At 37.3% G+C, this 24,779-nt stretch overlaps 2 protein-coding genes and 1 long non-coding RNA gene across 4 annotated transcripts in view; 1 reads left to right on the top strand and 2 right to left on the bottom strand.

Moving 5' to 3' along the window:
- LOC139970578 (BBSome complex member BBS1-like) overlaps positions 1-11,730 on the bottom strand; it is a 34,827-nt gene extending 23,097 nt beyond the window's left edge. Inside the window, exons 1-4 of the mRNA XM_071976380.1 lie at positions 11,539-11,730; positions 8,626-8,702; positions 7,056-7,238; positions 6,020-6,144 (exon numbers count right to left, since the gene is read on the bottom strand). Coding sequence (XP_071832481.1) covers positions 6,020-6,144; positions 7,056-7,238; positions 8,626-8,702; positions 11,539-11,606 — 453 coding nt within the window. The 5' untranslated portion in view covers positions 11,607-11,730. The remainder of the gene's footprint in view (positions 1-6,019; positions 6,145-7,055; positions 7,239-8,625; positions 8,703-11,538) is intronic.
- Positions 11,731-11,855: 125 nt separating this feature from the next.
- Positions 11,856-20,990, top strand: LOC139970582 (uncharacterized). Its single transcript, XR_011794177.1, has 2 exons — positions 11,856-16,190; positions 17,219-20,990. It is a non-coding gene; the product is annotated as an uncharacterized lncRNA (long non-coding RNA).
- Positions 20,991-22,037: 1,047 nt separating this feature from the next.
- LOC139970577 (xanthine dehydrogenase/oxidase-like) overlaps positions 22,038-24,779 on the bottom strand; it is a 70,872-nt gene continuing 68,130 nt past the window's right edge. For both annotated transcript variants that reach the window (XM_071976378.1, XM_071976377.1), the window contains 3 exons: positions 23,524-23,712; positions 22,494-22,661; positions 22,038-22,323 (listed from right to left, as the gene is read on the bottom strand). In XM_071976378.1, the coding sequence (XP_071832479.1) occupies positions 22,270-22,323; positions 22,494-22,661; positions 23,524-23,712 (411 nt within the window). In that variant the 3' untranslated portion in view covers positions 22,038-22,269. The remainder of the gene's footprint in view (positions 22,324-22,493; positions 22,662-23,523; positions 23,713-24,779) is intronic.

Raw genomic sequence — 24,779 nt, 5'->3', positions numbered from 1 at the left:
GAACAGTAACCTCCCAGAATGAATAAAACAGACTACATCAAACATTCATGCAACATAACCTAACAACCTGACAGTAAAAATAAAAATCACAACACAGGAATGTGCACAGACACTGCCTACGGCTGGTATAAACAAACTAGGACTATCCTCAAAAAAAAATACTATCCCACATTCTGAAGGCAGGGATCAATTACCTGACAGTAAAAATAAAAATCACAACACAGGAATGTGCACAGACACTGCCTACGGCTGGTATAAACAAACTAGGACTATCCTCAAAAAAAATACTATCCCACATTCTGAAGGCAGGGATCAATTACCTGACAGTGAAAATAAAAATCACAACACAGGAATGTGTACAGACACTGCCTACGGCTGGTATAAACAAACCAGGACTATCCTCAAAAAAAATACTATCCCACATTCTGAAGGCAGGGATCAATTACCTGACAGTAAAAATAAAAATCACAACACAGGAATGTGTACAGACACTGCCTACGGCTGGTATAAACAAACCAGGACTATCCTCAAAAAAAATACTATCCCACATTCTGAAGGCAGGGATCAATTACCTGACAGTAAAAATAAAAATCACGACACAGGAATGTGTACAGACACTGCTTAAGTACAGCTGTGATAACCTAAACCAGGACAATCCTCAAACAAACTACTATCCTACATTCTGAAGGCAGTGATCAACTGTATAACTGACAGTTTTAAAAATCACAATTAACTGCTATGAAACTGTACTACAAATCCCTGTCTGCTGCTGTATTTCTTAAACACAGTGATTGTACAGTAGTTATCCAGTCCAGACTGTTTTGGGTTTTCTCCAGGCTGCTGCTTTAAGTATATCCTCTAATGGCACGCCAGCTAAACATGCCACTGAGGCTGTTATCCCTCTTATATCGTGAGCTCTGTTCTTGCCAAGAGTGCAAGGTCTGATCACCTCTGAGAGCCACCAGGGGGTCAGTCATGCCACCGAAAATGGTGTACTTGGTAAGGTAAAAACATTTGTAGTGGTTCCCTAAGACTCTGTGTCATCTTGAAGTACCATTTGATAGCCCTAACTAGGCACCAAAGTTTTTCCTCTGTGACAGACAACATTGTTTTGATCTCCGGGATAAAAATATTCCCTGTCAAGAAGGATAAGACCTGGTTCTTAGCAATGAAAGCTGGCTCTGGCACAATCCTAACCCAGTGATTCTCAAATCTAATGTGATTATTCTTAGTAGATAAAGTATGAAGACAGCTCCTCCTTCTTGCTTATGCTACAATGATTAAAACAGAGTTTTTTTTTCCTCAGGGTTGTTAATGAGGCTGAAGACATCAATTTGTACAGTAACTTTGTCCAGGCTTGAAGCACCATAGATAAGCTCCATGATGGCGCCAAGCACCTTGGTCGGTATTGGCCATGCCCCTGAAGAGTTGTCCAATTTATTGGTACCCAGGGTGGAACCATCTGCAAACACTTGGTGTATAGCCACAATCACCGCCCACCTGCCCTTCATGCCACAATCCCCGCCCTTCCTAAGTAGTGGATTAATTATTGTTAGAGTTTCCATACGGAAATGTTTTTGTTTTACGAAGTTCTTGTTGCAGGTTTTAAGAATTAGTTAGGATTTTGTCTCAGGACAAGAGCATCAATGACACAGTATCTCAATACTGGAAGTTCTAATTTTGAGTCCTAATTTCATATCTTTGCTCTGTCTCTACAATTATCAATATCAATCATGGTACAACAAATAGAGAACTTGCATTTACGCTACTTTGCCACGAATAGTCTCTGCAGGTTACACTTCATCCTGCAAGTGTTGCCTTTAGCGCTCATTGCCTGTTTGTCGAGAGAATGACGTTGCAAGGTTTAGTTATGTCATAGAATATTTAAGAACTTGTTTTTTATGTGGTATCCTTCATCTTGGGTCAGTCTCTGTTGGACTTTTTGGTCATATAGTTTATGTATCAGGTTCCTAGACATCAATCAGCTTATCTTCGTGATGAATTTAAAAGTATTTTTGGATACGTGAAATGTACACCTTATGTAGGAACTTCTTGTTAATTTTTCTTCACACTGGTGAATATGAATGTGCGATTTAGAACAAAAGAATATAACAGGAATGTGTTTTTTCAAGGTTTTTCAAAGTTTATTAAATCAAGGCAATGAATGGAATGGCGTGAAAAGTACTGAATTAAATTAAGAAGCCCAAAAAGTTAGGTAGAGAACCAATGTTAACTTGTCACTGACTCGACCAACCTGTAATGTAGCCTACAGTGACTTTATCCAGAATTAGCAGGTGGGCCTATGTATCTAGGTACACTGGATAAAACCACACAAGGGTAAAACTATTTAGTACCAACCAGAGCCGACCAAGGCAGTACTTTTTTTAATATAAGCTTATTTAATTTTCAAGTACTATTTATGTACTGGACATGAAGGTATTGCCAGTGCTGACAACCACCAGTGGCAGAAGTCAGTAGTAAACTAATAATACCAGCATAGGCTTAGTATTGTGTAGTTGTATTAGCACAATACCCTACTTTGAACTGCTTAAGTACTCCAAAATTCGAGGCAACGACATTGTATTCGTAAACAATGTCTTGAAAGCTAACATCATAATTCATAAACACACGGTCCAGTAATATGAACACACTGCACTATAGAATACTTAAAACTATAACCCTAGGCTACACACTATGGTAATGTGCATATACATGTACATATGCAATTAACCACGATAGGATACGTTGATGCCGGTGAACAAGAGCAACCTTAAAAATGTCACTTTAATTCAAACCAGAATGCTAGAACAACTCCGAATTTAGCCTCAAATCATTGTTTAACTTGTTTTATACCATCGACCGGACGATGGAGGTGGTACCTTCTTGAAAACGGAAAATGTGCAATTCGAAAGATTAAAGGTTTTTACTTACGTTTCGTTTTTATTTTTCAAGCCGAGGCAAAGAAATTTCCAAATTTCATCCACATTGCGAGTCCGAAATCGTCGCAAACAGATATTTAATGAATATTCAACTTCTTTTCTTCAAAGTTTTGCTTGAAGCAATTCGATTGCTGCTTTATGAATATGTATTAAAACGGATTTTCAGACGATATCCAAGCTGCAGTGTACTAAAATATAGTGATGGGCTTAGCTCCCACAATGCATTTCACAGCTTTTGCCAAGTGTTTAATGATTGCGAAATAAGACAAGTTTCGGAGCGTGTGCAAAACAGGCTTGCAACAACTGTGTTTCAGCCCGATTTGGACATAAATCCGTGAAAAAGTCATAGAATGAGATAAAATTATTGAATAAAAATTAGTAACTTTTGTTGGCCTATATGATATATGCTTGTTCTGGAAATTCCAGAGAAAAAGAACTTTGTTTGAAGACGCTGAAAATTTTTTAAGAGAAGAGAGAGTCCCACTTACTGTTACAATATCTCCATACATGTAATGTATTGAGATAAAAAATGAGGACCAGAAGAGTTGTCCCGACTCCTCTGGAACCTCTACTACTGCCCGTTTATGTAACAGTGCTAGAATTTTCCATCCTAGAGCTAATCTTTGGACCGGATCAGTGGGTGTACCCTCTCTGTAGAGCTACTCGACTGCCCCTAGCTGGTCTGCTCTACCTTGGTCTATACGGTTTGTGTCTGCCTCTATCTAATGCCCCTGAAGTCAGACTTTGCCAGGGTCTCCCTCCTCCAATCTTCTTCATGAAGTTTCTTCTGGAAGTATCCTAGGAATGTCAGGTTGGTCTTTCTTGACTTCACCTTGAATGAAGGCCATCTTATTGAGGACACCACGTTCTCTTCCCTCCAGGTCAAAGACCTTGTGAACATCCGAGCAAATTGATCGCAGGCCAGCGATGGCTTCAAACCTATCAAAGTAGGATGCATCTACAGGTGTCTACAGGCATCGTTGTCCTGCAGTCCAAGATATCGTCTCCCTGTTTTGAGTACAAGTTTTCTGGCTCTGTGACTGTTGCTGATGTGGACATTGTTGTGCCTGCAATCCTGTCATTTGGCTGTCAATTGGCTTCTGGATTGGAGAGCATCTTTCTTGCTCTCTTCCAGTAGATTGCATGTCCATCGTGACAGGTCTCTCTTATGGCGTTGGACCCAGGAGACCATCTCCTGCAGCCTCTATGGGACCGCTATTGGGATATGCTGCACTACGCTGCTGGCTCCCAGTGTTCGACCTTTTCATGGACCGGATTTCTCTTGGTGATCGTCCTACCACGTCTGATACCCTCTGTTCTCCTGTGAAGGGTAGACCACCATCTTGTGTTCCTGCTGGTACCAGTTCTCCCCTTTTCTGCTGCCCGCTGTTGCTGCTTTCTGCGACCCTGTGGCCGTTGATGCTCTCTGCGTAACCCATGTACGATGTCTTTCTCTGTGAACATTAGGATGCTCTTTTTTTCAGTGCCCCAGAGCTTTGTCTGCGGTTACTCTGCAACCCACTCGTCTCTCTTTTTCCACTCCAGACGCACCAGATATCTCTTAATAGGCACCTTGGCCTTCCGCATTGGAGCCTTGCCTTTTCCTTTGCCCTTCCCTTTGGTCATGCTCACTTCCGACGTAGCTGGGACCACAGGAGACATTTTCTCTCTCTTTCTTCCTCTCTTTCTTTCTCGACCTCTTCTCCCTTCTCCTTCACCTAATCTTGGGGAACTATTTGGGTTAGGCAAGTGTGCCAACTTTCAAATTGGTTCTCTGCCCTGTGAGCCACCTGTCTATCTCTTGCCACTGGGTTGGCAAAAACTCGAGACATACTAGACAGGGGTCCCTTTTGGTATGGCACTTAAGAATAATCATGATTGTCCCAAGCTCTCCAGGAATGAAACAACAAACAATTGATGGACTTCAATTGGCTTGAAGACAATATACTGAGATACTGAAAGAATGGCAAACATGGTAACAAAGTAGGAAAGAATTGAAGCTCACAAAGGAGTCCTGATAAAACAAAAAGAAAGCAAACAACATGCTTCAACTAAGTTAGAAGCAGGAGGCTACAAGAGGAACAACAAACTGTGGCTAGAACCTTAACAAAAATATGATTAAATGACCAATGTGGAGTAAAGGGGAGATTGAAATTCCCTAAAACAGCAAAGTAAACATCTTGAGAAGGAAAACGGAGAAAGTAACATACATATACCACACATGACCCATACACAATATACAGTGTTGCTGCTAGGATTTAAAAAAGTTGTCTGCAGGCCTCCATGAAAATATGTACTTTAAGATACCTGTTAGGGAACACACAATACTTAGCTATAATGACCCCTGACAACACACGCAAGCCTATAGTGCTAGGTCTATCATATGCACAAAAGAAATATCAAATGATGGAACTAATTTACAACAACAGAATGATTGTCAAATTCGGAAGTGGGAAATTTAGCAGTACTTAGACAAGCTACAGTGGCATACAGGTATGTGCTGGCCTAGACATCATGCAATGCATACTACTGTGTTGCATACAACCCCCTTACAAAGCGTCTTTTAAAATGTTATGGGCTATGAATACGATGTGATGTCGGAAATCAATGTAAAGTAAAACAGTGCCTAGAGAAAAAAATGCAAGAGTGAAAATACTCACTTTTAACTGATTTTATTGAGCCCCATAAATTTTGTAGAAAATATTGCTTATAGATCTCGACGACACAAGAACACGCCCTTAAAAGACCTAGTACTTTTATGAACCCCTGTCATAAGTTACCATGAAGGTGTGTTTGATCTTAAAACAGTCATATCAGATGCCTGTAAGTCTTTCATACCTCAGATGAGGATATATAAACTAAAAACTGAAATCGAAATAAGAGTCAGCAAAAAAGTGACACAACAAATTTTCTACAATCTGGAATTTTCACATGCAGAGATTTTGAGGAATGGTAATAAAGCACATGGTAATAAAGCACCTTGCAAGACCTTTCTAATGATTTTATTGTACAAAATTCAACAGAAAGGAAGCCAGGTCACCCTGGGCACAACCAAACATCAAGAGAAATTAGTAACTTACATCTCTGACTTGATTCCAAAGGTCTTGTTCCACAGGATTAACCTCAAGTGGTGGTAGTGTGAACTTGAAGTAAGGACGAAGGTTCTTGTAAACATATAGGTATGGACCTGAGGCCACAGCCACAGCTGAAATCAAACCAAAAGTACTTGCATAAAAAAATCATCTGAAATTTTCCAATTTTATTACAGATGTAGGTAAGAGTGTACATGTTTTTCTACGGTTTCATATAATGGACTCTGGAACAGAATAGATACTGATCATCTATTAGAAGGACTTAAAAGCACTGATAGCCCACTCACTCATGTGTTAATTAAAGATAGGGATAATGACATGACTTCAAGATTTTGCCAAGAATACTAACACACCAAAAAGATATACAATTTTCTTCTATTGAAATCTTTTCTGATATTTGGTTACATATGTGACCTATGAATGATGCTAATTAGCATTGTTAATTTACAACAACAACAAACTAGAAGAGCTATCCCTGGCTTAGGAAGTGGCATTCTTGACACTCATTCCAAGTTGTCTCCCAATAACTACAGTATTTGATTTTAATATAAAGAAACTGTAAGTACAAAATTGTGTTGAAAAGCACCAATTTAGTTATAAAACAGCCTTTGTGCAAATTTATGCTAATTATACGTTGATTGTTGATCTCAATAAAAAGTATTGAAAAGTTAACTTTAGGTATCACTTTCTTTAAAACAAATTGTGAAAAGTATCACCAAACACACTTCATTTTTCTCAATTCAATTTCATTTTCCAGAGATGGCCCAATAACACATGCTAAAGAACAAACCATTTTAAGATTGAAAATGTATGTAGATTATGTAGTTCATGGAAAATAAAATGCAATGTGAAAGCAAACATGGATAGTGGCAAAAGCAGCACATGTGAAACCTTTGTTTCATACTATGTCTTAAGGTAAAGAAACCATAAAATTAATACATGTTATTGTCACGTTCAATTTTATGAATGTAATTTCCTAGTGAAAGGGCATGGTGGATCAAAAAGATTAAACATATTATACTACCTGGAACCCTGGGCTCTATTATATCCATATAGAATGTAGCTACACCAGTAGGTAAATCGATTATTGTGTTCTCATTCACAAGGCTTGTACCCTTGTAGACTTTCAACTTCATGTTATGGGCACCTGTTCCTAGATCTGCAATGACCAGACGATTTTCTCCATCACCAGTTATGTCAGACAGAGCTGAAATATGAATTAAACAGACAATTTTATGCCGTAATAAAGGTAAGGAACACTCCAGAATATGAAGATTCTACATTACAGTAATGTCAGACTGAAAATATAGCTGAAGTACAGAAGCATGGCAAAACTGCCGTGTATGAGGAAAGTAGACAAAACTTAAAGCTGTAACACTTTTTCCTTCCAGGATACAAAAACCAAGTATTCAGCGTAAAATAACAATTGTTATTATAATAATAATATTTGAAAATATAGCACTTTATACCAGCGATAGGTTTTAAAGCAGTTTACAGACGTTTCATTATCCCTGGTCAATGATAACCAAGTTTAATTGGAAGGATTGTTACCATGTCTGTAAGATCTATACAGTACAGTATAAGGTTAAGCACTACATTGACTGATATTTAATGAACCATCAAGAAGATCAGACAAGATGTGTGCACAAGAAGTTTGAATGCTATTATATTCCATACACATTTCCAGTTAAGTAAGAAAAGTATACAATCCTTTGTTTTGATACTGTGACATTTATTTCCTGGTCTGATTTTCTAATGAAAATTCACAAGATTTATCAAGGTCAAATTCATACGAGCAATGGACCTAAATGTGATATCTATAGTGCTCACATAATATACTGTACTTTGTAGAACAGATTATCCACCCATGCCACCCAAGTGACATCCTCAAAATCAACTCATGGCTTCATTCAAGAAATTAATAATGAATGTACCAATAGCTTGTTCCCACTAAAAGGGTCATTCAGGCCCTTAATTCATAACTATTATGCAGTAAAAATAGGTTAGCTAAAGTCACTTAAGAACATGCTCCATTACTCAGCCAATTGCAACAAAGGTTCAAAACCTACCAAAAGTACCTAAAATATGTTTATGGTAGCGATCTTTAAAGTTTCAAAATCTTTAAGATTTTTCTCAAACATTGTCAAAGTATCAGTTACTGTATATTACCTTAATTTATCATAATAAAACAGACAAAAGATTGGGAATATCTGAATCATAATGAAGACAATTCCTGAATACCATTTATGGAATACATAAATATCAATTGACCATACAAGCATGATTTAAATCGCTGACTAGTTATCCTTGTCAGAAACCTTCATAGCTTAAAAAACCTCAGCTCGAAAATTTGACAGAATTTGCATACAAACCTTGACAGCATACACTAGCTGTTGACTTAAAAATCTAAGCTTGAGCTACATATCTGAAAATATTATTGTCGGACAATTGGCTGCCCTTAATTTAATCATGAAGTAATAGGTAAACCCACATCAATGAAACATCCCCTTGATTATAGTGGTATACAAGTACTGTATATATTTGATATTTACAGTACAACAATGCCATCAGTACAACAATGAATGCCAACTTACTCATACAAGAGGAAAATGTGTACAGGCTAGCAACAGGGTCAAAGTGAGCAGACAGCCATTTTGTACTTCCACCTTGACTGAAAGAGAGAAAATTATGTATGCATAACATACTGTTATATGTTAACAAATGAATAAAAATTATGAAATTCAACCTTGAAGTAGAAAATATAGTGATAGCATTGGATTAGTGTGTAGTTTTAATAGATGTATCTTTACAATTTCTACGCAAAAGTTTATATTGTGGGTAGTTGTCTTCCCTAACAGAGGGAATAAAAGAATCAAAACTGCACTACAGTATGAAATGTTTCCTGAAAGGAACATTAATTAGAGCGGTATTAAAGAACTAAGCATGCATAGACTCCGGATGTGTGACCTGATTAATTTGCAGTTCACATTGCAGTCCAACCTGTACCACGTAAGATTTGTCACAGGGGGTTCTACTCTTAATGCCTAAGGTTGCCATGTTATACATTTTGAGTAGACCAGTTTATTTAAGAACACATAAAGATTAATTTTTTCCTTATACGTCATCTGCCATACAAGCAGTTGTTATCATTAAAGATATATTTTCATTTTTGTGTTAAATTTAAAGCCTACTTACTTTACAGTACCCCTATCAACATTAGAACGAACCCACAAAACGTCTTTACGCTCGTATAATCCCTATTCAGGGGCACTAGAGGGAAGCCCTAAGCCGCATAGACACGGCGTAGAAATGTATAATAGAGTATAATCGCGTATAATTGAGTAAATACACGTAGAGAATACGTCTACACGAGTTATACGCGAGCGGTACTGTACATGTATAGTGTTCATATCTATACCAACTAAAAATTTGTGGAACATCAATATCATGACGGCTTGGTAATGCGCAGGCAACCCCTTATCAGTTGAGTATATACTAGCGCCCCAAGTAGTAAACTAACAATAAACAAGAGTATATACTAAATTACTGCAAAATAGGAGACTTTTTAACAAGTTAAAATCTATATTTAAGCTAATGACACAAGACCACATTAGACCTGATATGCAGATATGTTTGTTGTGTGCATTTGTTTGTTGTGTGTTGTCTCTTCAATCATAACAAGGGTATGACACACTGAATGATACTAAGACACACTAACATTATTGACAACCACTATAGCCGGGCATAAGCTCCATGACTCAACCGGAACAAGAGACTTATTCTATAATTAATTTGCATGGAGCTGCACAGTAACTTCAAGTGTTCCCTAAATACACACGTACTTTAGCTGCACTGATAGACACTGTTTAGTTGCCATGTTCTTGAGTCAAATTGTTACTACTTTTTCAATCTTAATTTTAATATACAAAGCCTTAAAGGAATTGTCTGGTGGAAGATTTTGATACATTGTCCTTGTAGTTATAATTTTTCTCTTTCAAACCATGTAAAAATTGTCCCCATTCAACGTTTTCTTCTTGTAGAACTCTGGTTATCAAATTCACCAGTTTCTCACCAAAAGTACCGTTTGTTCGAACGCTTCAATATGGTGATTGACGTAGTGCTGGCAAATAGGCAAAACAGGCGACTTGAAGTTAGCACTCCCATTTCGGCAGCAATACACTCTCACGTGTAAACGCACATGTGATTGCCTATTATATAACGTGCATATCGTGAGTGTATATCCTACTGTACCATGCCCAGTTGGTTATACGTATAGCGTTGCACAAAATATACTCTCACACTCAAACCACAGTTCATAAACTGTTCTTCGAAATCGCTGAAATAAAATTCACGGATCAAATTTACAGTAAAAAGAAACTTGAAAAGCATTCGGAAAACCGAAAGATGAAACTTGGCAGAATCGATGTCAGAGCAGAATGTAGTACGGAGAAGCTTAGGCTTCGCAGAACTGTCCGATTGTAAACGTTAGAGTAGCCTACACATGCGAACATTCTTCGCGCTGGAGCTGGATAGCGCGATGTATGAACAACGAAGAGTCTGCTGTTAAAACTTAATTTGTGTTACACAAAGACAACGAAACCACCGATCTACTACATATATGGCGGATTAAGGAGTTATTGAAAACATCTAATTTATAAGAAATTTCACCGAAAATTAAGAAAGAAATTAATCTGTATACAAACATGGTTTTTGTTGTGATTACTGTAGGTACTGTACGGAGCGTGGGTTATGTCGCAATCATGCATTAGCATAGTTGACGTCACGTTCTGTACTGTTCAAATCATATTGGAAGTGTCCATCCTTAACGATTAAAAAATCTTTTCTCTGTCAAACGCAACATTAGCGTTCTCATACTTTGACAACATATTTGGAAAATTATTTATCATTTTTTAAGGTAACTTCTTTGGGCCACCAGACAATCCTTTTAATGGAAATGTCCAAAATTGCCAGAATTATACAAGGAAACAAGTACAATTCTGATGGAATATTTTGAAACTATCAATGAATCACATTGCTGATGGATTAATCTAAACCACTCAGCAAAATCTGGGAGATCATCATCACTGTTATTATTTAAAACACTAGGGCCTAATGCCCTTACTGTTACAAATTTACCAATTACCAGAGGAGTTCACAATCACATTCACAGTTCACACCAAGCAATGCTTTGGTCGAATGTTTCATTCACTCTTTCTCTACAAATGGGCCAAAGTTTGACAACAAATTACATCATCATGATTGTGTCATTTGCTAGGTACTAAAACAATAGATTGTTTAGACCATCGTGATTGAATGCATAACGAGGCAGTTTTAACCGTTACTATGCAACCATAAACGCTTATGTTGAAGACTAGTCTATACTACAGTATACTTTGAGCTACAGTAGTGCATTGATGCAACTGCCTAGCCTATCGTTACTAGCCTACGTGTTTACATCTAAAAAGCCTAGGAACAATCATATTCAATTGAACAGTTATTTCCATTACTTGCTGCCCCTTGCATCTTCTGGTGGTAAAGAGTCCGAAAGTTTGCCGCTGTCAGCTCCGGTCGTCATACTGTAAGGAAGGTATAAACTGTTTTGCGTCAGATTTACACACAAACACAGTTACAGCTAGCTGGAATGTGGATTGTCCGCCATACAAGGGAGTACGTTGTTGTGTCTAGCTACTGTACCTCTCACAGCAATAATTATGTCGCGTAAACCTATAAATGTTTAGGGTTCCTTTATAGAGATAAATGTTTACAGAAGGGCGCCACTTGCTAGGAAGGATTTTATTTATTTAAACTTTATTTTATTTAAACTTTATTTAATTGAGGGGGACTCGGTAAGCCAGAGCTTATCTTCCCCGAGGCCCTCAGTTACAAAGACAAATAAAAAGAATTGTAGTAAAAAAGTAGAACACATAAAAAAGAGAAGAAAGCCAAAGTAAACAAACAAAACCCTGTAGGATAGTAAAGTATGAAAGGAGCATTGGAATGAAATGAAATAATAAAACAAATATATAGGCCTAGTTTAATAATGTTATAGTAAAACATACAATAAATGTAAGGATGTAGAAAACGTTCAAACAATTTAAATGAGAAGCTGTTTATTCTTCTTAATAGAGCTTGTCTACTACTGACAATATTACAAACATAACTCTTCACTTGTTTCTGCCAAGTCAAATATGAGTCTACTTTAACCCCTATAGTAGTTTCTTTAATTGAGTATTCTCCAGTCGAATTCCATTCATGTATAGCCTACATTTAAGACGTTTTCATTAGATAGGTTAATTTCCATCTGCTTTAAACATATGAGCGTTATTTTTGTTTTGACGGAGGTCATGACCATTTATTATCACGTGCACCACTTAGTTTTGACATGTTCTCAGAATTTCCATTCAATTTAAAAATGAGTTTTAATGTGCTTTTACCGTATACATGAAAAGTAGTGTCGTCGGCAGAACAGTTGATAGACATAAATCAAAATTATTAATGTAAATGAGAAACATTCAAGGACCAATAATGGATCCCTGAGAAACACCACTGCATACACCATACATGCATGTCGCATTGGCATACACACATTGTTTTCTATTGGTTAAATACGAATGGAACCACCAAAATGCAGTATAAGAAAATGTGTGCATTTGTAATTTTCGCAGTAGAATGTCATGATCGACGAGATCGAATTCTTTCTAAGATCCAGTAAAATGGATCCAACCATGTTTTCGTCAATTACTTAAATCCATTTATCTATAGTTTTTAGGATTGCCGTTTCGCATGAGTGATGAGCCCTAAAGCCAGATTGTGCTACTCTTAGAATCTGATATTTTCCATGGCTTTAAGGTTTTGTGTACCTGCAACCCTGTAATGTGGAAGTAGGTCTATAATTGCTCGTACCGAGAAGCGATCCATTGTTAAAAATGTGAATTTATTTCCAGTTGGATGGGAGTACATTAAGTTGATTACATGCGTGATACTTCGAGCAATACATACAGCACCCATCTTAAGAATGTAAGAAGTAATTCCGGTCCATACATGTGGCCTTTGTGAAGTCTTAACTTTTCAGACACTTATAAGCAAACTCTTGCGATACGTCAGGAATATAAAATAAGCTGTCGTTGGTAGTTTTGAGTTAATATAACTTTGTGAGGATTCACATCTTTCGTTTTTGTGATTAAGAACTTGTTCGCATATATGTACTCGAAACGGAAGTGAAAAAAGTATTAAAAGCATTTGCTATACCTTTTTTATCAGTGATATCGTTGTCACGAACGACTGTATTCATTGTTCGTGTATTCAGTATACGCTGGTCTGGGTGATAAGTAGGTCACTCGCCGTGACTGATAACCGTGTTTAATTTTTCTGGAAGCGATGAGAAATGATGGCGCTATTCGGTATTAGCGATTACAAATTTCCAGAACATACGGGAAGTTATTTTTAGCAGGCGACCGGATATCGTCGACCAATGAACGTTGAACTGCCAGTCGTATCTTCGAGACATGGATGATTCTCGATGTTTTTCCGTCAGGATTCCTGGAAAAGAACTTTCGGGAGATTAAACCCGGCTATATAAGAAGAGATATTTTCGGTGATTTGAAGTTTTCCGATCTATTGTGAGAAGAAATTCATCTGAGATAAAAGATTAATTATCGAGGGGACGGACGGAGGAACCGGTGGACTGTTTGTTTATTAGATTGGTGCGTCGTTTAACCGGGACAGGCGTGACTTCGGCAGAGTTTTTCGGAGTTCACCCAGGAGGAAGCCATCCTTGGGATACAAACGTTGAGTCGAATTGGACCAGCGGGGAACGGTTTTGCTCCTGAACAAGTCACGGGATACCAGCCTACGAGGGATACTCCCGACATCGTTGTTGGTGACGCAAGGAGGTCAGCACAGCTACGAAAGGAACCGAGAGCCGGCACGCGCCGCGTAAGATAAGTTAAGTAATCTTTTAAGTATTTAACGGCCGTATAATATTGTAAAATCTGTCTGTAATATTCCAAATTTCTAGTACCAATAATCCTTGTACAAATCAGTAGAGATCGTATCATTGTAAATATATCGTTTTTGTTAACTTCAGAAACCTCTCAGTAGTCTTTTGGTCCTTTGAGTTTACTATCCTGAATCTATCTAAAATTGTATTTTATCGGCTTTGAAGGCCAAGGAAAACCCGGGGTCGCAACAGAGGGGCGCTAGAGGGTGCCATTTTGTATTATCCCACGGAAGTTGTGACAATCGTGACTATTAACATTTAAGACATTAGTTCCACTTACTCTTGGTGTACTATTATTTGTTTGGACTTTTCTTATTATTTGCCAAATAGCTTTGGCATCGTTTTGCTTCTTAGAAATAACATTTTTAGAGTAATTCCTTTTAGAATTAATCGCTGATTTTATTTCTTCATTCAACCATTCTGGTTGGAATTTTCTTTTAACTCTTTTGCTTTTTGTTGTCACGTGTTTATTGACTGTGGTCAATACACCCAGACATTTAGGGCCTCATCTTAGTCATTTTCTACAAAAAACGTTCTCCCAGTTGCAACAACTAAGATCTCGTGAAAGCTTCTTTGTTAATGTTACTTTACTGACGGGTATTGTGGGGCGTTACGTAGAATAACCTACAAAAGCAATGATCCACAGGAGATGCGATGAGGTCGAACATGAAGTGTGACTGGTGACAATCTTGAAAAAGGTTATGAATGAAAAAAAAACTATTGGGAAAAACTTGGTTCTCAGGCAAAAGTGTACATCTGGTTGGTCATTTTCAAGCCCGAGAAGTGCCATTTCCGGTGATCTGGGGGGCTATCAAAACCAGAAATTTTCTTGCACGCTGCGCGCCAACCAATGGTGGCGCTCCGCTTTGATAGTAATTCGCCTGCACCCAAGAAAATGCCCCCCCCCCCAATATTTGAAACAAATCGCCGCCCCTGCCAACTGGTGTTATTTCCATATAACATGTCAATATTGAAGTCACCTAGAAATATATTTACAAGAAGCGTACGGAGCATAAAGCATTTAATGGAACGAGTTTATCCAGTCAACTTTGGCACTAGGTGGACGGTAAGTTACACATAACAGTATGGTCTTTGAGTAAGGTTGCTTAACTTCTAGCCAGATTACTTCAATATTTCAATTTCATACTCTTTACGTTGAATAAATGTAACATCATAACTTAAATCAACTTAATTTAAATTTGGATCGTTTCTGGAGCCTGCAGTTTCGAAATCCCTGTATTTGGAAATGCAAATTTGCATATCGAGGACAATTAATGGATTGAACCAAATGATAGATCAACAGTGTCCGTTCTCGCACTCGTTTACATTGTTCTGCACCGTATACTCATGGTTTGTGCTCACAGTCGGGACATTTTGCTCGTGCTCATGCCCTTGCTCGAGACTCATATGAGAATTTACTGGTCATGGTGAATGGTTCAAGTACAATAATGAATTCGCTGTTTTGGTAAGTTTATTTTTAAGAAACTTATTTACAAGGTTCTTGAAATATTTAAAACTGTCGGTTATGCCAAACTTAAGGCCATGTACCAAAATATATGTCATCGTCATCGTCACCATAATCATCATCATCATTGTTACTGTTCACCTCAATGAATACCCCTTTAACATATGATAATTGGGTTGAGTTGGTTACAGCGTGTACGATATACCTCTGCAGTCCGAGTGTAAAACGTCGCAGTTGCGCAGGTACGGTAAAGCTATCGCAAAATAGGATTAAAGGAGCACTGTGCCAAAATAGGTCAGAGGTGTAATGATTAATTAACAGGATTTTCTGGTGGCAAACAATATGAAGCTTATAGTCAAGAGAAAAGTATTACACGCTGCTAGTTGAAAACACTATCTCAATAACTTACTCCTCACTCAACTTAATTCACCAGAATATCCTGTTCATTAACATTATGTGTTAACTTTGGTTAATTTCCGATACTGGTCACTTAGTATTCCGTAATTCTAGTTCACAGAAATGCAAATCACCACCCTTGAGTGTTTCGTACACCACGGGACTGTTTGAGAACTTGTGAAGTTAAAGGAGATACAACCTACAGCTGCTTTCTGCGCTACATCAAGCGTGTAGCCAGCCTTCGTGGTGTGAGGGGCCAAGCCACACTTTTGCCCACAATTCAAGAGTCAGCGAATATGGTAAACACCAGGCGCGTAGCCAAGGGGGGGGGGCGAAGGGGGAGCCTCCCCCTTTAAGCATATTTTTTAAAACATTTCTTTAATGTTTTTATGATATCGCTAGTAATTTCAAAAGAGAAAATGATAAGATGCAACTTACAAGGCCTGGGAAGTGCCATTTCCAGCGATCCGGGAGGCGCTACGCTTGTGTTGATATGACTTTTCATGACATGAAATAGGCTATATATACCTTCTCTTACGCATTGAAATTTTAGGGGAAATTTTGACTTCCTAACCTTAGCATGAAATCATGTGCACGACACTGATTGCAGACCTCAATATATTCCTGACATAAAACATTTACAAATAGCCTACATAATTGTATGTTTTGGTAGGTACAGGTATATGTATTTCATATTTCAATTTGAAAATGTTAGTGGTTTAAAGTCAATCGACAAGCAAGGTCTGTGCGACGCAGGGAAATTGGACTATAAGCATCAATCACTGACTCAAAGTTAACTTATTTGAGAAATATTGTTGTAAATGTTTAGTGTGGTCAATGATGAAATATCACAAGGTGCTACTGGAACGTAGAGTATATCCATTACCATATAAGCCTAAATATCATGACTGTCTATTTTTGTTTTGCCATTTTCTTGCCGTCTCCGTTTCGTCATCGAAAATGTGTGTTGGGAGGACTTTCCCCTGAACTCCCCTTGTACCCTCTGACTACGCAACTGTAATAGAAGCCTATTTTTGTATAGCTAGACAATCCTTACTTTCAGTCATGTGAAATTATGGGTTGGTTAACAAAATATCTCAACAGTACTCATGCAATAGATCTAATCGTATGTATGAATTAAGTAAATACATTGTTTGCAACTTGCATCATAGTTGCCAGTTGAAGCCAGTCCAGTTTAAATGTAATCTTCACATTAAAAAACAATTGGCATATAAACTAACCCCTCTCTTCTGCAAGCTTCATTCATTTCCGCATTCTTTAATTGTAAGGAATCAGGAATTCTAATTTCAACTGTATTACTCATCAGAACTTTGAAGTGAACCAAAACCTTTGGCCTACTGGTTGTGGAAAGAAGTGTTTGGACCGCAGCCGTCGACTCAATCCTTTTGAGCCAGTCTGTAACATGACGTTGAATGGTCGGTAATCAACACAAACTGGCATACCGGACAGCGTATGGCCTTCAAGCACCATCACATCGGTTTCAGCATGTACATGTGACCAGTGGGGTGCACAGGATTCTAAAGGTGGGTAAGGGAGGCGAAAATTCAAAATTCCCCCAGAGGCCAAGGACGGTTTTCATTTAGGGGTTTGCCCTGGGTCATTAAAGCCAATTTTGATATGGGGTCTGTGGGTCCTTACCTCCCCCCCCCCCCCCACCCCCACCAAAAAGAGTAAAATTGTAGACGTAAAATGACGCATTCTTAGCCTATCTAGACCATAAGTTTGGTCTTATGTATAGCATAGCTATTATTGGAAGGTTGTGCTATAGTAAAGGTTGTGTTATAGTAGCGTTTTAGAGCACTTTTGTGGATTTTACGCTTTACAAAATAAATTATTATTATATTATTTATTATTATTATTATAGTAAATAATAATAAATTCAAAATTTCCTCCGACTGACTTGTGGTACGGTAGTAGCTTGAATCTTTATGGGAAAGAAATAAGGGTTTTACAAAGAAAGGGCTGATTCTGTGGGGTCATTGACACCGACTCAGTTGGATATAGGTGTCCTCATTTTTTGTTTTAAGTTAGATGCAAATTGTGCATTCTGAGGCATAATTGGATCTACATAAGGGAGCCCAAAATGCAAGGTGTCGCTAATAAGTACTTTGTGTGAGGTTGAGAAAATGAGGATTACACATGTAGTAGTGCTCCATTCTTCCCCGGCTGAATGAATAAAATTACCTGACCAAACGATTTTCCCCAACTGATGATCGAAGGTGACCATTTTAGAGTTCTCGAATGATAGTGAAGCCCCTGGGGTGCAAAATAGTATACTTGCTTACAAATGTGCGTTGGACCACTCTTCCCCACCCACAAATCAGACAAGCTTTTGGCACCAATTTAGTATCCGGCCCGTACAATGCCCACTGCTTGATGCTATATACCGTACATTGCTTGATCCATCTATGAAGATTTCGGTTATCTCTGGCCCTGTGCTTCAACCCATGTTCTATGCTCTCTGGCCCTCATAGAAACTTCATTGACAATCCGTTGCATATCTTTCGTTTATTGCTGCATTTTGTATTTGCGCCAATCAGCTCCTAGGCTAACACATAGACTTGATAATGAGGGTGTTTGCGGCGGTTGTCACAACATATTTTGACCATGATCCATCATGACACAAAGGACCAGCAAAACACAGACAGACCATCAAAATGCCATGAACCCTTCTACTTAAACGTACATTGTATTATATTTAGGTCCACTCTAAGATCGTATAGTCTTGATAACTTAGAAGTAATGCTCTTATACTTGTCACGTAACATTCTTGTATCAAGCAGTATTCTTTGAAAACTGAAATCATAGGCTGTCATTAAGCATAATATTTAATTTAGGGAAATAATAATTTATTTTCTGAAGTAAATACTGTATGAACTAAAGGTAGCAGTTCTCCTTAGGTGTAAGCTCCACCCACGTAACCTACATCTAGTATATATAAGGTTGTCCTGTTGTTGGAGTCAAGTATTGTTGGACTTTGACATTATTGTGCCTGCCAGTAGGTTGTCTTTATTACATGTACGTATACAGACCTGGGGAGCCTGGGGCTCAGAAAGAGACTGAGACCGAGTCCACCAATTATTTTAATTCTCTCCCTATGTTAATTGCATCATGTGCCAAGTTTGGTGGTTCCACCAGAAAACTGCTACTCTATAACATATCTACAGCAGTTGGTGAGATTTGGTCCTGGTTTCTGTTACATTTCAATCATGGAATATTCAGAAGACATATTAGTTTACAGTGATATAGTATGTACTATAGTGTGTGCGAGTAACATATCTAGTTTGTAATATATTAATTACATACAGTGTCTTTAAATTCAAAAGTTTTGGGTTTTAGTTAGGGCCAGCAAATTGAACAGCAGGAAGTTTTAATATTCAAGCATTATCCATAACCTCAAAGCTTAGGTTTGTTTGTCATATCATTCCTTTCACCTATGTCAATAAATTGATAAATTCATTATTCTGCTTGACATGACATTAGCATACATCTGCATTAAAGTTACTGATTTGTCAAAACTGTGTAATAAGTAACCGTCCACATGACCAATTATAAATCGGATTAATTGTAAAATGAGATGATTAAATTAAGTAGTACTATGCTTATAAATGTAAAGTAACTATATGAATGTACTAAGGAATATGAACGTTCTAATTATGCCTAATATAATAGCCTATGAGTATATGTAGTGATACGAATGTACCACTTAATTAATAACATTGAAAAACTTAGTAACGTGAGTGTACTTAGTAATATGAATATAGTAATATGAATGAACTTATTCTATATATATCAATTTGTACCACATAGTAACATTTCTTTGCCCATAAACATATATGCATATACTCATGGCAACGTTACACATGTCTTCATTTCTTTTAATTATGACTTCATGATTGCCATGGTGTTACGAGGGCCCATTGTAGCCTAACGCTAGTCACTGCTAGTGAGGAACCTAATGTTATAATATAGAAAGTATTTGAAATTGCCTACGTGATAAATCAATATTTGAGAAATTAGGTCGGGTTACCGTGTCAGAATGTTATATATAATACACGACTTGTTCTGGTATATTCCTTATGATGACACGCTGGTCTCGGGTTAACGTCGGTTTACGTGAAATCGCGTGTAAGCTGTGCACACATTTTCGTGGATTCTCTGGAATGTTCGCGAGATATGCAAAGGACTTCCAAGAATGGAGAAACTGGGTTGAGTTGTTACTCAGGTGTATCGAGAAAGATCTAGATGATTCTTGACCTGGCGAATCGTATAAAAACCCGCCCAGATCGGAGAGTTTCTCAGTTTCTGAACGAATACAAGTGACGACACATATTTTACCATTCTACTATATATCGTCAGTGCTCAACTGCCAGTAGTTTCTGAGGGATTGAAATATCGATACCAAGATTGATTATACACTTCCATTCAGAAGTTTGAAGAGGACTTTGTTGTGAAACTACAGTTTTTCAGTCTTTATGTCGGAGAAAGTGAAGAATTTCTGTCTCCGTTGAGGAAGTTCGTTACGACACGAGTTGGTGGCTATAAAGCTGATTTTGGACTGACTCTGGTAATATTTAGTCGGCGAGAAGTTCGACTTGTGCTTCACTCGATTGTGGCTGGAAGTCCGTCTTCTATTTTGGAGCATCGCCGGAAAGAAGGTGACTGCTGTTTCTGGGATCGCGAGAAACTTCGTCGAGGACCAGCGAATTTCGCGGTACAACGGACCGAGAATCGTCGTCATCACGGTCGTGGCCGCTGAGGGATATCGCCGTTGGAAGAGACCAGCGTGTTTTAAAGTGTATCCTATCTTGTTAAGTTTGTGAGTAATTTTCTATATATTTGTAATTACCACTTGTTGTTGTTGGATCAAACTCCATTGTTCAATATAGTTTACGTTCTCATTCAAATTCTCTAGACTCGTCAATTTGTCTGTGTTCCTTACAGAAACGAACCCAGGCTTGTGTCTCGTTAAAAATTAATTATCGAGACCTCTCGCATTCCAACGTAACAATAGCAACAAACCAGTATTTGTCTAACATTTCGATTCTGAAGCAATTCTCCTCTCTATACACTCGACCAGTCTCGAATCGCATTCGAGACTGGTCCAGTATACAGAAAGTTGGTTTAGGCATTTATGAATTATATATAAGCTTTGGTGACAATTAATCGTCTGACTTATTACGTATGTACAATTGTTTGTCAGACATAAGAAGCTGGATGTTGGCAAACAAATGAAAGCTCAATGATTATGGTAATCCGGAAGTGATGCACATATCGTATCGGTTTAGGCCAACACATACTCTCCCTCTTGTCTCCGTTTGTGACACGAGTATCAATTATTCTGATCAATTTTGCAATCTTGGCATCATTTTTGATAATCACATGATGATAGACCAAGATATTTGACACCTTTGCCGAAGCGCCCTATCCAGTATCCGGTACATTGGTCATATCAGAAAGTAGCTGGTGACTCTGGCTTACCACTTGTCAAAGCATTTTTTACGTCGAAGCTGTAATAGTATATTTTATGTTAACAGGCTGTAAACTTGACAGGCTGCAACGCGTATTGAATACGGCTGCAGGGCTTTGTTACAAAAACTCGTAAATATGAGCACATTACCCCTGCTATGATTGAGCTCCACTGGCTCCCGAATTGCGAACGCATTAACTATACAAACTACTTCTGATTGTGTTCAAATGTCTGCATAACAAGGGCCTAAACTATCTCTTTAATTTGTTTCAACTTCGGTCGATATCCACACGATGCACTCCGCTCTAATTCTAATTCATCACAGAAGTTGCTCATGCCTAGGTTTAGAACACAGACTTATGGCTCAAGAATGTTCTCATATAATGCTTCTTACTTGTGGAACTCACTTCCAGAACATGTTAAAATGTGCAAGACTGTGCATGGTTTCAAATCGGTTCTCAAGACGTATCTGTTTACTAAAACGCATATATTGTAACTATTGTAAGGCGCCACGAGAATTATTTCATAGTTTTTTTGGTGCTATATAAAAATGATATATTATTATTAATATTATATTGAATGTACTTGAGAGTACCAGTACTTAATAGCAATGGATGTATTTATCATAATGACTTTATGACTTAATAGCCAATGGTGAAAGCTTTTCATCATCTATTATTGTATGTACTATTTATCATACGGTGTAGTGAAGACAAAGTATATATAAAGAAATCACTGAGTGTCATGTTAGAATTAATGAAAATACTTTTATGAGTAACCAGTAAGATGTATTTATATATATATATATATATATATATATATATATATATATATATATATGTATGTATGCTTTTCAAGGTGGCATCACAACCGTTTGATCCAAGATTTCAGGGACGAATGAAGAACGGTTTGAAGTTATCCGGAAGAGGCATCGGTTTTATCTACGGAGAGAAAAAAAACTAACTATAGGCTGCATCTTCTATCTTTTAAATTGGTGATTGCAATTCAGATCAATGACGAATAACCAGTGTAAGGAAGTACTTTACAGAATCTATTGATGGCATCGTACTTTTGAATATTCAGTTAAAACATCTGAGCTGAATTTACTCACCTTTTGCATAAATTGATCCTGACAAACCATTCGTATCCTTTCTGGTACTGCTGGGGTATCTAGTCTAAATACACTGGATAAGTTAGCATCATCACGAGCTGAGGTAATGGCATCCCTCACAGCAAACAATACCGATGCCGATAAAAACAGGGGTGGTTCACCAACAGCCTTAGGGTAAACGAGAACGACAACTGTTCATACTCATATGACTGCTAACGTTGTTGATTGCATTGGAGGAAGGATTATAAGAAACGGGCGTACACTGCAGAGATTGCAAACTAACGTCCACTTTACATTTTGAAACTGTTTTTGCAAATATTTTCCAATCATCTTCTGGTTCATATCTTTGATTGGCAAACAAAAATGCACATTTTTATTGATATCCTACAGTTTATACTAAGGTCCTGAGCTGAGTTCATTTTCTCAAAAAATTGACAAACTTAAACACTGCAATAATTACAGCAGATCTTTGCGTTTTGTCAACAATTTACCAAAGTATTTCCCCAAATAAGATCGTAGGTAATCAAATTATGACACAATTCCAGAGCAAACTTATTATCATACGGTGTAGTGAAAGTACATACAGCTAGAGCTAGTATAAGTAACATTCCCATTGGTATGAGTACGAGTACAAGGCTGTAAATGCAAGTATTTAATATTGCACTATTATCTACACTAGGATACAAATCCATAAGGACGTATAGATGCAAATACAGGCAGCTATGTTAGCGGAGTAACATGAGACTCGGTACGAGTCTGCTCCAGAGCATTTCATTAATAAAGAGTAAATTATAAAACATGTCAACTAATTATGCATCCCAAAATCATAACTCAAACTGCTGCTGTAAGTAACATACAACCACAGACGTATAAACTGATCATTCCACAATATGATTATCCTTAATTATCAAAAATAATGAAAACTTAAAAAGGTGATGTTTTAAAATTTGCAGTTAATATGCATTTCAATTATCTAAATACTCATGAAAAATATCAACATAATTTGTAGTCAATATAAACAGTGCCTCACCTTTGAAGAGTATATGGATGTAGGGTTGTTCGATTTGTCGAGAAGTGTAACATTAAATTCTGCAGGTGTGTTTCCAATGGAGGGTAACTTGTAAGCTCCTGGACCTTTGGTGAGAAGGTCACCTTTAGGTGAGATTCTGTAGTCTTCTAGAAGGAACAGACCATAACCCTGAGAAAATGCTCCCTCTATCTGCAATTTGACCAGCACATAAAAAGAACAGAACAATAAATAAAATTAAAACACCAGGGATATTTACTTAATTGACCGTTGCTAAGATATCTTTATCACTCCCATCTAAGCAGAACTTAACTGACATATTGTCTTGTACCTGTTATCATTTCATGGGGAAGTAAATGCAATGGAATGAAATAATCTTCTTATCCAGACTGCACACTCTAAAAATAAATGAAAGCTATGTTGACAAGTCTTCCATTAAGCATGGAACGTTAAGATGCCATAGAAATATAAAATCATGGAAAGGTAACAAGCCATAGATATATTAAACCATGGAACATTAAGATGCCATAGAAATATTAAACCATGAAACGTTAAGATGCATCAAAATAGTGTTCAATATGCTAATCATTTTCTTCAAACTGTTTAATTCATCATTTATATCTCAAATTCCTCAGTTATATCTCTACAACGTACATTAGTTACTTAATCACCTTAGACATGCTATATTTTGCAATGAAATCGTGAATTTATCACTGGTCAGATAATTTGCATCAAACAATTTTCTTGAAAGTGTACCTTTATTACCTTATTTAGAAGTTTGTAATTTGACATCTTGCAGAACATTAATCTATTGGCGGATGTATTTCTTACTTGATCAATGAATGTTTCTTTCAAAACCATGAATTGCAGTGAGTGCTTTAACATGTTCTTGCTTACTGTGATATTGCAAGATTCAATGCGAGCCTTTCGGTATTTTCAGAAGTGTTAAAATATCAGTATTTTATGATAAATGAACAATTCAGCTTTTTTGGCAAAATGTTGAATTGATAAAATTTGAGTAATAAATTTGCAACCAACTGATTGGTTAATCATTTACTTCATCTAAGCAATTGTTCTATTTCTTTATAAATTATTAGCTCATGCAGTAAAACTTAATATTTTAACATTTCGATGGTAGCTAATGGTTTCCATACTAAAGTGACAATGTATCTGATGTGTTGGGATGTTAGTTTGGGATATCTGATGTATTTGGGGTGATATTACAATATATTTTTCATACATTATGTAACCTTTGACCT

Source organism: Apostichopus japonicus, chromosome 8 (assembly GCF_037975245.1).
Source record: "Apostichopus japonicus isolate 1M-3 chromosome 8, ASM3797524v1, whole genome shotgun sequence".
In the NCBI taxonomy this organism is placed as follows: domain Eukaryota; kingdom Metazoa; phylum Echinodermata; class Holothuroidea; order Aspidochirotida; family Stichopodidae; genus Apostichopus; species Apostichopus japonicus.
The sequence above is the reverse complement of the archived record's forward strand: the minus strand, read 5'-3'. Positions and strand labels throughout refer to the sequence as shown.